At 41.6% G+C, this 15045-nt stretch overlaps 1 protein-coding gene across 22 annotated transcripts in view; it reads right to left on the bottom strand.

Annotated features, from left to right (window-relative positions):
* LOC102290810 (CLIP-associating protein 1-A) overlaps positions 1 to 15045 on the bottom strand; it is a 55910-nt gene that overhangs the window by 33427 nt on the left and 7438 nt on the right. For 21 of the 22 annotated variants that reach the window (XM_042215283.1, XM_042215289.1, XM_042215285.1 and 18 more), the window contains exons 4-8: positions 13735 to 13838; positions 13230 to 13321; positions 12720 to 12795; positions 11224 to 11321; positions 10234 to 10304 (exon numbers count right to left, since the gene is read on the bottom strand). In XM_042215283.1, coding sequence (XP_042071217.1) covers positions 10234 to 10304; positions 11224 to 11321; positions 12720 to 12795; positions 13230 to 13321; positions 13735 to 13838 — 441 coding nt within the window. Of the gene's footprint in view, positions 1 to 4773; positions 9236 to 10233; positions 10305 to 11223; positions 11322 to 12719; positions 12796 to 13229; positions 13322 to 13734; positions 13839 to 15045 lie in introns of those variants that run through there. The other variant, XM_042215305.1, reaches the window with a different exon arrangement.

Here is a 15045-nt window from a genome sequence, read left to right as displayed (position 1 = left end):
TCTTTAAGTAACCAACCAACACTGCTGGTCTGCATGGATGATGCTTTGAGCCCTGACTGCACAAACTGTAACGCCATCAAAGCATCACAATCATTCATAATCATGTCTGAGGAGAGCCTGACCTGCTGTGGTCTTCATCTGTGAGCTAACGTATCATACATAGACCAATACTGACCGACCTGCCCGCCCCATCGTGCCTCCAGACCTACCACTGCTTCGTCCACCACTTTACACAGGCAGCCATCCAAGCCAGCCACATGGCTCACATGTGCAAAGACGACAAAGGTGAGCAGAAAATGTCAATTAAAGTCTCCAATATATGGCCATCGCTCCATTTCTTCTTCAGTTCAACTTTTCAGCCAATCAGCATTCAATCAACTCATAGATTCATCAACACGGGAGTACACGCTGTTGGCTTTGAATCATTTAAATTTCAACAATCCATCTGTCTCAATCACAAAACAGACAACAACACGGTGCTATAAACTACAAACATGGCGCTTAAACCCTACATTACCCAGGCTCAGCACAAGGTTCATTTTCTTTTAGAAAGTAGATGAAAGAAGATGTCTCTTTTACAAACCTATAAGCCGAGCTCTGATTGGCTCATGGGTTTTCCTCCCAGAGACAACAGCAATCAATAAATAAACACCAACTGTTTCAACTGCTATGCTGATCAAAGATTCAGAGGTTTAGGACTGATAATCAAATTTAACACGTCGTTTTAAAGAGACCGAGAGTGTCTCAGAGTGACTTCAGTTGACTGTTAAATGCACCCTCTGAATGCAAGCAGAGCACCTCCACCTTTAACCCCTCAGGAGAAAACACACAGACACTCCCCCTGCTGTCACCGTCAGCTTCATTTATATTCATCAGCATAACCTTGAAGGTCAGACAGCAGAAACTGCTCAGTCTGGTTTAAACAGTTTTCCGATCAAAGGAGATACTCGTGCACATTATATGTCAGAAAGCTGCTCTGCTTCCACAAGATGGCACAGTTACCACACTTTATGCTGACAGAGCCATAACACATTTCCTTTCACATCCTCGTTCTTCTAGTACACGGGCAGGGAAACAGGAAGACAGCGCGGACATGCAGAAGGTCAAGAATAAAAATAACAAAATATCAGTTCTTCAAATACTTAAAACAGTTTAAAGAATCATTTCCTACATTTCTTACTCTTCTTCTTGCACTGTTGTCGTGTTTTTGCTTCATTTTTGAAATATCTAACAATCTCAGCGGCCTATAAATAAATGAACTGCCTCAACAAGTCTTCATTCATATAAATAATAATAATAATGGATTGGATTTATATAGCACTTTTCAAGGCACCCAAAGCGCTTTACAATACCACTATTCATTCACTCTCGCATCCACACACTGGTGGAGGCAAGCTACAGTTGTAGCCACAGCTGCCCTGGGGCAGACTGACAGAAGCGAGGCTGCCATATCACGCCATCGGCCCCTCTGGCCAACACCAGTAGGCAAATAAGGTAAAGTGTCTTGCCCAAGGACACAACGACCAGGACAGCGAGCCCAGGGATCGAACTGGCGACCTTCCGGTTATGCGATTCCCAACCCCCTGAGCCACGGTCGCCCAGTAAATCTGTCCCTTCACGCTTTTTCACAGTGATGCAAAACAATAAGCCCTCAGTATCACTACATGCACATCCTGAATGTATGCTTAAGAAACACCATCTTGAGTTTAAACAGAGTAAACAGAAACGCTCAGAGGATGGACACAGGATGAAAAAAAGCACCAACACATAGTTCTTTACACACAGAGCAGCTCTGAGATGTGTCTAGAGTATCAGTCGGACTGATGACTCCCAAGGGTTTAATGCAAACTGCTCCACTGAGAGCAGGAGGACAGTTTAGATGGATGAACACTGGTGTGTTTTCTCAGTAAAGAGATCTCTGTTAGCGTCCCAGGACCTGGCGTCCACATATGTGGACATCACATTTTGGGTTGTCTAGACCAAAATACTAAATTGTGCTCTACAAGGGCCTGATATCCACTTACGAGGACATTATACTGCCACTGTTTGAAATTTAATGTGAATCTCATTTTTCTCAGAAACAAAAATCAGGTAAAAAAAACAATAAAAAAAAACCCAAAACAAAACCCCTCAAATCTCCATTTTTTTTCTTGGGTTTTGTACTAACAGTTTCATATAAAGAGAGTTTTGGGAGATTACATGAAAAAAAGTAAATGGTGTTTGACATGTTAAATATGTGAAGTTCGCTGTTACTTTTACAGCTTTACCACAGAGATATAAACAACTGCTCCCACCTGACAGATCCACACTTACGACTAATAATCGTAATCGAACAAATCTAACAAAGCGACTGTGACTAACTATGCACCTCCTCGCCACGCCAGGTCACAAGTTTCCTTCCTGGCAGCGTCTCACAGTCTTCGGGGAGCTTGGACACTGATGGGGTCTGACAGCTGATCGCCCTGATGCAAATGCACAAAATGACCGGGGAGGAGGTGAAGCGTTTACGAAGGGAGGTGTTACATCACAGACCTGGGAAGAAACCTGAGACTGGGGAGCGTGGGAGAACAGACTCACAGCGGGTTATCCCTTCCTGCACGGATCAAATCAGCCTTTTTAACCCCCCGCCCCGCCTTTGGAGGCTTCAGCATAAAAAAAACAAAACAACAATTACATGATCAGGCAGCCTGCAGGCTTAAGGTAACACTTCAACACCTCCCTGCCTTTCACCTGCAACAACAGTGGGAGGAGCGTTCCCACAGAAATCTCAGGCTTCGGTCACGTTTTCTCATCAGATTACAGCCAAGAACACACTGTGGAGTTACAGCGTGTCAGAAAACATGTCTCACCTTGAAAACACAAAGAAAAGCAGCAGATCTGTACATCTGAGAGGTCGAAGAGGTTAAGGTTGAATATTTTTGCTTCATATTGCAGCTCAGACTGCTGCTGGTCTGTGGATGAAGCTGAGGAACCACAAAGAGGCTTCTGCCATCTTCATTTTAATTCTCTCAAACTGAGACAAGAAGTGCTGGGAAAAGTTTGTGAACAATTTTTTATATTTTTGCATAAATACAAACTAAAACATCATCAAATTTTTAAACTAGTCCTGAAAGGCCCCCTGCATGCTGTCAGCCATCAGCAGTGTCTGCTTCATGCTGCGCTTCTTAAGCAAAGCTCAGTTTTTCCAGCTCACAGTTTGATCTGCAAACAGATTAATTCATGTTTACTGAAGCAGAAAGTTAGAACTGCCTGTTTCTTTACCTCCGTTTTCTCCTGTTTCTTGGGATTAAACTGCTTTGAGTTACTGTCCCCATCCTTTTTATATATCACGCTTCACTGTTTAGACTCCTGTTTTAGCAGGAACTCAGTCACATTTTCAGGCGGGTGTGCAACAAACAGATTCTAACTAAACAAACTGAATTCAAATGTTACACTTGGAAGACTCTTTATTATGAAAGGTCTGAACATGCGCAGCTATGTAGATGTTTGTGTGTCGGGTTTTGAGGGTCAGCCAGTCTTGATTCCTGTTGGGAGTGAACATTTCCTGTCTGGTGTCCTTGTGTCTCTGTGGAGAGGACGGTTCCTGTTGTGTCGTTGGACAAACCCTCAGAGCTCCAGTCAGATACTTTTAAAGTCTGGAAAAACTGCATCCCTGCACCTCTGAATGTTTGTGGTGTCAGAGGTCAAGGCCCAAACCTTTAAAATAACAACCGATCTTAACCGATCAGGTCAGTACTACAGCACCCAGCAGCGAGTTAGAGGCTGTGAGCCCTCGGTCTTTGTTCTTTTATTATTCTGTTTTCCAAACAGCCGGGGGAGTCTCTGCGCTGCACCGTGTCCTTTCTGTCTCTGCACGGCCTTCATTATTCACGAGCTTTCCAACTGTGCAACCCAAGTCCTGCTGGCAGCCTGTACCTGGCCTCGTCTGTCAGCACCTCCCACCTGCGGGACCTCCTGCGTCACGCAGCGAGGTCAGAGATAACACATGAAACCAAAAAAAATCCCAGAGCAGGAAAATGAAAGCGTTCGTCCCGACCGCAGATATGACGATCTGACGTGCAGAAGGTTATTTATGCGCACTGTGTGAGCTGCGGGGCTTCGGTAAAACTATGTAATGAGATCACATGCTCAGGATCAATGTTAACATCCCTTCACTGTGTTATGGCTGCTTTAAGAATACAGCCATGAATCAATTGTTCATTCATAAGGGTTTAAATGGACTTGCCTCGAGCTCTGTCTCTGATTTATAACAGCTCTAATGTACAGGAGAGCAAAGTGATCAGAGAAGCAATGAGATCTGGTTGATGTCAGTTTTTAAACCACTAACACTTTACCTCCTATTTATCTGCTTTTATGACTTCTTTAAGCCTCCTTTAAGAAACAGAACTTGTTTCAAATCAGGTTCAAGCCCGACTTGACAGGTAATCTTCCTTTGAGAAACCCGAGTACTTCAACAACAAGCAGAACAGAGGCAGAAAGCAGCAGTTTTCCTCAAATTAAAGCAGTCATTTCTCCCAGGATACTGGGAACGAGTGAAATGCTTCAGCAGGAGCAGAGCAGCAGGATTACACACATCAGCGCGCTTCAGCTACTTGTGGCATTCGGATCCTAATTATGATGTAATTATGAAGGATTACAGAAAAAGTCGTTTCGTTAATCAGCTCTCACATGAAGACAAACATGCAGCTCAGATCAGATGTCCTCCCTGAACTCTGCAGACGGTTACAGCAGGCCTGTAGGTTTCACAGAAAAATGCTCCGACTTGTTATTTACCTGCAAACGGCAGTCTGCTTGCAGAGGCGACACCGTCCCCTGTGGATCTGCAGGAGGACAAATGCTAGCGTCCTGTCAGCCACTCCGAGCTAACGCACTGCTGCCTGCCTCCTCCCTTCCCCTCCAACCCAGTCTTGTGACTGTAGGGACGACAGCTGACACTGCTCTTACAAAATAAGAGCCCTGGGCTCTGAGAGTAAAGACACTTCTTCTTTGTGACTGACTCCCACTTTGTTTTATTGTTCCTTTCTTTTCCTGCCTGTCACTCTGGTCCACTTCTCTGCTCTCTGTGACTCCCGTCCCTGTTTTCCAGGTCAGTGTGAAGTTTCCTGCTCCTCTGCTGTGCGGCTGAAACACACTGATGAACACAAAAACCTCCCTAATTAGTTTTTTTTAAGTGACACCTTTCCCTGAAATAGATATTAATAGTCTGGCCGCTCTGTAATCTTCACCAGTCTTCATCAACAATCAGGCCGCGTGTCTGAGGAAAGTGAAATAAGTCCTCCGTATCAGTTCAGCTGACAGACAGGGCCCAGCACTACACACAGGAGTGAGTCTTTATCAATGTCAGGACTCGTTTAGTCATTAGCTGTTCAGTCAGCTTTTAAATGTGACATCATCACTTCTGAAGAGCAGCCAATGTCATCAGTCCAGCTTGTCTGCTTGCCAGCAGGATTACTCAGTAATCAGAACAGATCTGCGGTAGAATTTGATCAGAGCTCAGTGCGGTTTAAAGTGATCAATCTTTGAAGTGCAGCTCAGAGTCCAGTAGTTTTTGGAAGGATCCATTACAACACTGCCCTGTGAGACATCAGCAAACTGAAAATTTTCCAAGAGCTTTGCAAAAACAAATCACACTGAAATAAGAAAAACTGTCTGCTTTTGTCTTGAAGTTCTCAGGAAGATATCACAATCTAATCCAGATCCAGAGATCCTTCTGGATCCAGGGGTCAGTGTGGTACTAGATTTCATTTACTCGTGCATAATGCCCATTTATGTTCATTGGATGGTCAGAAAATAACAGAAAAATACACAGATTTCTGTCAGGTAATGTAACACGGACTCATTACAGGTGCTGTGTAGTTAGCAGTCATGCTTACGTCACCTTATAAATTAATCAGGATAAACTGTTTACTAAAACCAGAGAGACAAAGTGATTCTCAATGAGTCAGATTTAGTGAAGATGTAGAAAAGTCAGAGTTTCATCTCTTGTGTTTCTGTTCCTGTTACCTGAAACAAACCTGGTTATTTCACTTCAGTTTATTATATTTATACACTTAGATAAATGAATGTGCTGTGTGATGAAGTTTCTTTTTCTTAAAGATTAAATCTGAGCAGACTTAAGGTTTATAAATATGACGTGTGTCAGCTGCTGTTTTTTCTCTGTATGTAATCATCTGTAAACACTGGGTTTTGTGGGCCTCTACATGAATAACAAATACACGTTTCCCTCTGTTGCAGTAACGCTGAAACATCTTGGGACATGTTTGACCTCAAATATGGCAGATATATTCATTAACAACAAAACCTGGGATGAATGATCATCAGGCTTTCCTAAAGGAAGGTGGTTGTGCCTTTCTTTTCAAGGCTGAGCACCTCCTGAGATGAAAGCTGACCCATGTGACCACAGAGATGGAGCGAGGTAACGAGTTCATGAGACCATCAAACCAGTTTAATGTCACTCGCTCTGGTCTGCTAACCATAACCTCTGTGCACAGATCACACAGAGACAAACAAAACACACCTGCTCAGAAACAATATTCATCCTCTTTAATGACTGCTCAGCAGTTTTCCCTGTCCTGCCACACAGCCATAGCACTAAACATAAGTAGCTGCTTTTCACTGTGTAAACTGTCCCGTCTGTGTTCTGCAGGGTCACTTTTCCTGCAGCAAAGTGACTGAAATCTGCTCATTTCAGTCCACAGGAACAAAGAAGGCACTCGGGTTTCCTTCTCACTGAAAGACAGCACGCACAGCTTTACACCATGGAGAGGGCTTCCCAGCAGAAACACTGAGACTCACTGATGAGTACAACGTGTACTTTCTCTCACTTTTAGATTTACAGCCTCCATCAGAATCCCACAGGACCAACAGAGACAAAGAGAGGAATAAATCCAATTAGCAAATTAAATTTTTTAATGGGCCACAGAATTGATATGTGGGTTTTTAATTTTTGTATGAACGTATTTTTATGAGCAAAATATTATCAGAAAGTGAAAATTACAAAATTCAAACATGCTTCCATGCCAGGACATCCCCGGATATAATTGCACGTTTGCTGTAAAACATGTGTAAGGAACTTTGTGTGCTACCTTAAAAAACGAACACCTTCTTCAGTGGGAAAGTCTTTCCCCTCAGTTCCTCCTTATGAAGCAGAAACTTCTTATAACTGAGCAGAAACTATTGAAAAGAGCATTAATGGTGTCACACATTACTGGGCCTGTGTGTGTTTCAGACATCTGAGCCACATCTCTGATTTCTTAAAGCTCCTCAGGCCTTTATGACGCAGTCAGCATTATAGAAATGAGACAGATGGTCTCATCTGCAGTACAAAGAAATCACAGTTATCTTAGTTATTAACTGTAATCTTGATTATTTAGCATCATTACTTATTAACTTACCAAACACCAAGTGTTTGTTATGTGAAAGTGAAAAGAGAAACCACTAAATAAACAAACAGAAGAAATGGGTATGCACACAGGACCATCTGTTATTGAGTCAGGCGTCTAGGCTAGCGAGTGTTTCAGAAAAAGCCCACTTTGAAAGGGCGACCACTGTTCGCTATTGGCCGTCAGAGTCCAGATGGACAGATGAGTGGAGAGCCGACCAGCCAATCAAAACTTTGGTCAGGCATCACCAAAAAGGACCCGGAGAGAGATCGGAGAAGAAGGCAGCTCTACCAGTTAATAATCCTTCACAGGTTAACTTACATAAACATCTAAGCAGATCTTGTTCACCAAAATCTTTCCATCTATTCATCACCAAACCAGTCCAAACACGTCTTCATGATTTGTTCCTTTCAAGAAATTCATAAATGTTGGTCTTTTTTTTCTTTTTTCTGATCAAAGGACACTCAAAGTGTATCAGTATCATTTTACTTGAAGACAGAGAACTGCAGCTGTTTTCTACTGATATGTCTAACAAGGTTTCCTGTTTTCTGCACTGAAACACAAGACAAACTCAGAGCTTTGTAGGGAAAAAGAACAGACAAAAGAGAAACTGTTTTATCTCCAGTTTTATCTCCATTATCATGCTTTCATAATCACTGAAAGCCAAGATTATAATTAAGATGAACCTCTGATTAATGGTCCAACCCTAGATTCGGATGTTCTTTATCTCTGGATGTGAAAACATAAACTGTGTGGATAATATCCTGCTCGCTCACAGCAGAAACCATCAGGCTTCAGTTTTCCTCAGCTTTGCAACTTTGTAACTTGATATGAACTCTTTGTTAACTCTGTATTATACTTTTTAAAAAACATCGCCCAGGAAGCTAAATCTGTGAAAACATCTCGATAACATCTCAATCATCCAGGTAAGGAAGTCCCCAAAACACGAGAGGAATGAGAAGCACCAGCTGAGTATAGTGTGAGAGGACAAAGTGACAGCCCTGTTTGTAGTTTTCTCCCTGACTGATTGATTTTGTGCATAAACACAGATGAAACCACAACACAGAGATTATCTTTGACTTATAAAAATGAATTCCCCATCCCAGCAGCGCTGGAAAACACTGGAAATATTTCCTGCTACCCAAAAACAGCATTCAGGACTTTCCATGGACACACTCAGTACATATAAACCATAAACTGGGTGCAAGTCAGCTGGTGATCAACAGGAGTAACTCGGATGCTTCTGGATTTATTTATGAGGCTATCATGGAGTTCAGTAAGTGTGCACATACAGGGCTCTAGAGTGCGACTTAATTTGATCACATATGCAACTTCATTTCGCAATGGTGCGACAAAAAAGAATCCTCTCCAAGTCTGAAAGTCTCTGCGTGGTCAACAACAGACACACATTATGCCCATATCGTTGTCTAAACCAATAAGAGATAGTCAGGGGCGGGACCTCTCTGATTGGCCTGATTGGTCCCACACACGTGTATGTTTGAAAGTGCAGGCAGATAGAGAGAGGTGAGTAGCTTTAACAAAGCGATATCGATTCATTAAATCCTGAATCTACTTTTAAATATAAACGTATTTTGCCAGAAACGCCAGAATCTTAAAATTCACAAAACTATTTCAAAACCAACCAAACAGCTAAAACAGCAAATGAGAGCAGAATCAGTGAGATGTCGGCTTTTTTCTTTTTTTTCCAAAAAAAGACCTCTGACAAGAAAGTCTCATGTCTGCTGTTTAATAGCACAGACATGTAAACTTTTTTAAATAAAGCCAAATTGCAAACCGCTTAGCTGTGTCTCTAATAGAACCTCTGTAACTTTGCTCTGCTTCACTTCAGCAGCATCTTTATATGTTCACTCATGGTTTTCTTCAGTTTTTGTTCTACTGCAGAATATTTTTAAGCTTATCTGCTATAAAAAGCCAGGCCAGGAAAATATTCTTCATGTTTTTCTGTGTTTTATCCTCAGTTACTTTGACACAAAGGCATGTGGTGTGATGCTCACACCTCTGATAAAGTCTCACAAGTGTCAGTACTGATAAATGATCAGAATTATAGTATTTCTGACTGTCTGAGTCAAAATTGAATGGAATTGAATCGGGACTTTATTAATCGGAATCGAATGGATTATAGTGAAATCAGTGATGATACCCAGCCCTAGTGTGAAGCCTAGGCCTGACATAAGTGGATGTAGCTGTGGGTAATGTGAAAAGATGAAAAGACCTATTGATAATTTTTTTGTTAAGTTAAGGCCTGACCCATCAACCTCTGAAGGCTGAAAAAGCACAGTGTATCCAGAAAACACATTATATGAAGCGATAAATGCACTGCCTATGTGTCCCCTCTCCCCACTGCCTTTCAGCAGCAGGCAGCAGCAAACAGGTCGTCAGAGGAGGCCGAGATGATGATTAAGTTTAACATTGTCTACAATATTGTACTTTAAGCACAAGCACTTTTTGAGTAACTTCTCTTTCTTGTAGAAATGTGCTCCAAATAAAGACAAGATCAATATTGTCTGTATGGACAGCAATTGAAAAAATAAAATAAAAAGTGAACATGTAAAGCAGTGGGGTTCAAATGCGGTTGAAAAATTTGGGTGCACCTAACTTTTGTGCTGGTGCTCCTAAAAAAAAAAGTAAGTCTAGAGCCCTGACATGGACAGACAAATTTGGTGCAGTTTGGGAGGGTCACATGTCGCGTGTCTTGAGGCTGCTTTCAACAATCGACAATAGTAAATATTAAATAAACAAATTAACGCTGCCATGACAACAGAAGCATCATCATAAAACTGCCCCTGGCACCATAAACCAAACTGAGCTCATCAAACGCTGCAGGACTTACCCGACAAAGGTGACAGGACCATGTTCCCCGACCTCTGGACTTCATCGAACTTACTGAAGATGACGTTCAGCCTGCACACAGAGACGGAGCAGACAGTCAGAAGCAGCTGGTGTTATGATGTCAGGAAAGCACCAAGCTAAAAAAAAAAAAAAGGCCTTGCTGGCTTCAAGCGTGCAGAGTGTCCTCTGAAAAACAGAAAACTGGCTCATTTCAGGCTCCTGGGAGAGCGTTTAAATAGGCCAAAGTAACAGCACAGAGTCTACAGCCTCCAAAAATACACAGACGACGGCAGATATTATTAGAACAAACACCAAGAACCACAATGTCACTGTCACATCTGCTGACCTGATGGAGGAGGAAGCACCCATCACTCAAAGGACGAGCTTTATTGATAACAGTCAGTTACTGTTTGTGTGATTAAAATGAAAACTATTTCCTGATTATTCAATTAATAACTTAATTATCTGCCATTTAATCAGACACTGATCATCAGATTAAAGCTGAAGTTAAAAGTCAGTTAATTAATAAGACCATCACTGCCAATCTAAGCAGTAAAAACCCAAACATCTAACCACAGGAGCCTGAGATGAAGCATTCCCTCCTCTGTTTTCACTAATTCACTTTGCTTGTTGAGGTTTTTCATTAACAGCTGTAACTTCCAGCAGACAGCCACTCTTCCTCTATAGCTCTATCTCATTACTGACATAAAACACATGTAAGTGAAACTCTGGCGTAACAGGACACTCTGCTGATCAATGAGGCTTCATAGATTTTCTAATATTTTCTAGATTAAATAACCAATCAATCAATAAAAAACTAATCAGAAACAGTGTTTTTAAAGGGCTGTGAATGCCTTTCCTTCTAATGTGAAGAACAGTTATTCAAAAGGCTGTTACTTTTCTACATGTAACTGAGTAATGTGAGTGTGCACCACCAGCAGTACCACAGAGCCCTTCACATGATGAGATTTACAGGGAGCTTTGAACGCACCGTGACTGAGGCAGGCCCTTCTTTCCCAGGTCGATCCGCACTCGCTCTCCGACGTGCCGGTAGATCTCCACCAGGCAGTTCATGGCGCCATCACGCACCTGTGGGCCGACAGGTAAACACATTACTTGAACACAAAGAGATTGCTTGGTTTAAATCATCCTGAATATGTGGTCGTCACTTTAAAAACAATTAAAATCATCTCCCATGATGCTCTTTGGCTGCTGTCACAGCAGAAAAACACATGACTGTGATGACATGTTTAACGCTCCAGGTGTCTTTCTTTCTTTACTTTGTGTCCTGGTGCAAATCCATCTGTGTGTGTATCAGCATTTACAGTGACGTGTCCACATTGATGTTCTCACTCTTATTTTGAAAGAAGCTCTACGTTACACTGGTTTAAATCGTTCTCTTTGTTTTCGTCTAGATGCAGATTAAAAGCAACAATAAATACACACCGACTTTAAACTAAACATCTGAACTGTGTTCAAAACTGTGACTTTTTTCTCTCTGCAACTGGTTAGTGATGAAATCAAACAAAGACTATAGACTTTAAAATCTGATAAGGGTAGCTGAAGGCCTCACTGAGCATGCGTGAGTGTGTTTGGCTTTGGAAAGGGAAGTTCATGGGCACGGCTTCCTGTCCTGAGGAGGAAGTGCGATTCCGGCGATGACGAACCAATCAGTAAACAGCAAACAGAGAGGGGAGCAGACAGATGATAGCTGAGGATCCTGATGCAGAGCTGGAGGATCACAGACTTCATCCCTGTACAGCGGTGTGGGTCTGACATCAGCTAAAGCAGGTCTGGTGTAGTGTAATGTTTGAACTCCACCAGCAGAGGGCAGTCAAACACCAAGATTACTGCAGATTAAAGAAACTGTTCTCCAGCTGGATGTGGAGGAAGTTGGCTGACCTGCACAGTACAGCTGTTTAAAGCCATCACACGACTGCCGCTCAGCTGCTGTCCTGAGTGTTAAGTCCTTTCACTTGTTTCTGAAGCACTCCAGTATGTAAGTCTCAGATACTGACTGCATATGAACCACTACAGCCCCTCAGGCCTGCTAATCTCTGCTAGATGAGCCAGAGTTTAGCAGTAAAATGATGACTGGTGAGGGGGTTTTAAGTTTTCACACAACGGCTGGAAGCAGCAGAAATCTTTCAACCTAAAACATCCTCAGCCTTACTTTATTAAGTAGCAGCTTGTCTTTTTAAGACAGCATTATTCTTTTCACTGATTCACTGCTGAATTATTGCACATTTTAATATATTTTCTGTCTTTTTAAAGTAATTCATCTAGCGTTACCTGGTTTGATGTGAGAACATGTCTGAAGCGGACATTTTCCAACTTCCTGTGGAAAACAATCCGACTCGATCCTCAAGAAGCTGTTCACAGTGCATGTGTGAAAGCGGCTCAAACCACAGTGTAACCTGGTGTGTGTGTGTGTGTGTGTGTGTGTGTGTGTGTGTGTGTGTGTGTGTGTGTGTGTAGGCATTGTACCTGGCTGGTGGGGTCTCCGAGGAGGCTGCAGATGTGAGGAACGATTTTACTGAGCGTCAGACTCTGAGAGCCAAACCTGAAAGATCAAAACACAAAACTGACTAAAGTCAAGTAAAACTGGAGGTGAGCTCAAAGACACATGACATCATCAGTACGCTTCCTTTACTATGAATAAAACTTCCAGTTTGTGCTCTTTTATTTTGAAAATCACCCACACACTCATTTCTGCGTTTTTTAAAAGCAAAAACAACAAAAGCGTCTCTAGCTTCTCGCACGTGAAGGTTTGCAGCTTTTCTTTTATCCCATGAACCAGTTTTAGGTTTGAACTTTTGAAATAAAAATCAGATGTGACAGTTTTATATCTGAAGCTGTGATAAACCTCTCTGAATATTTCCTGAAACTTTAGAGCTAAATAAACAAACAAAGAGTTAACAGAGTCCCAAATATAAGCGCCAAACCTGCTGTTACATTATAAATCAGTTACTGCTTTCAATAATATTAATAACTTACACGTTTAAAGTTGAGATGAGACACAGGCAGAGTCCCTCTCTGGTCCTGTTGTTCTTGTGCTTGAATCCTCCCATCATTCGCTCCCACACATACTGAACACAGGGAGAAGACAGAGAGACATTAACATGTCACCTGTAACGTTATGGTGACGCTCTGTTGGAGGACGACACAGTGGTGGATAAATCCAAACATGCAGGTGGAAATGTGAGTGTTAGACTAATTTACTTTTCTGTGAGTTTAAATTTGAATTTAAATGCCTGATGGCAAAATTTCTCCTGTGCCGCCTTGTTTCCCTGTAGTTTGCAGAGTTATGACACCAGATGTTATAGGTCAGCACCACCATGAGGTTATTATATCGTGCAAAACAGTTGTTTGAATGAAATATCAGCTCCCAAGATCCACTTAAATTCAACAAATGTTGATGGTAATTGAACGTATTTCTGCTAAGGTGGATCTCCTGTGACCAAAGGTGTGAAAAAGGAGATAAGATGAAGAGTGAGTGTACCTGTGGGTTTGCAGCCTGGTCCATGATCTTCAGCAGAAGTGCCTGGTCCTGCTCTCGGACTTGATCCTTGGCGTCTCCCAGTCGATCGATAAGACTGGGCAGGACTGAAACAGGAAGCGAGAGTTGGTGTTTACAGCCTGCAGTGATATCACAGAGAAAGCAAAAACCTCCATGTTTGGATATTAACGCAGTGTTTCTCAAACTAGGAGAAATATAGAGAGAATCTAAGCTTTGGTCAGGAAAATAAAATCATCTGTTGAAGCTGAAACTGTGGGGTGTGAACTCTGAGAACTGAATCAATTTTCTTATTGCTGCACTCGTGTCATCTGATTATAGAGGTGACTTCCATTACTTCCGTACAAGCACAGACAGTAAGTTAAGTGAAAGACTGAAAATAATGGCTGTGATATAAACATTAAGTCTACGGAGGATTATTAAAGTTTAAATAAGAGGAGCACAGAGTAAAATGGGATTAAAATCTGTGAGCCACATGAATGAAATCCTTCCTGTATCGGTGGTTTTATCATAGTAACAGTGAGGAATGGGAGGAACTGTCTAATGCAGACAAATAAATACATTTGAAATCAAAAGTACTTCCTCACAACACTTCAAAAATAACATAAAACGCGTGTTTGGCCACACTGTATCACGGAGTTTGGCTTAAAGTTTCAAATAATTTTTGTAGAGGTGAGCACGATGTGTGAGAAAACGAGTTAAAAACTAATTCTGCTGAACTCAAAGCCTTTAAAAAATAGTCTGTATTCAGAAAGACACAATTAGACAAACATGACACCTGTTCATGATGCTCAGCCTTTAAATACTAAAACTACAAAAGAACCAGTTAAACACAGGAGAAGACATGATGATGGACACAAACCCCTCTACTAGAAATAAGGTCACACATTTGGCTCTAACAGTCAGTCTGAGAAGCTGGTTCCTGTAAACTGTTTTTAACTGTTTGCAGTGTTTTCTCTTTTACTGATTCAAACTGTTGTGTGTTTAATGTGAGTAGCAGGCTCTTTTCTCTCTAACAGGTCTCACTATCACTTTATAAACCCTCTTGCTGGTGTCCTTCTATCACACACCATCGTGTAAATGTAAGAAAACACAGTTCTTTCATTTTTAAGTGTGTTTTTTTTTAATTGCAGTGTTTGATATTTTAGTATATGTAACTATCATTCCAGCCATTTCCTCCTATGAAAAACAATAAAGTAACATTAACCTTAAATAATAATATAAATTACATTTAATACACACATGTAGAGATTTGCAATGAAAACATAAAATAAAAAAGACACTCAAGGTGCATCA

This window comes from Haplochromis burtoni, unplaced genomic scaffold (genome assembly GCF_018398535.1).
Source record: "Haplochromis burtoni strain Fernald_Lab_line unplaced genomic scaffold, NCSU_Asbu1 Contig_692, whole genome shotgun sequence".
Taxonomy (NCBI): Eukaryota; Metazoa; Chordata; class Actinopteri; order Cichliformes; family Cichlidae; genus Haplochromis; species Haplochromis burtoni.
Note: the sequence above shows the minus strand (reverse complement) of the source record. Positions and strands in the feature narration are given on the sequence as shown.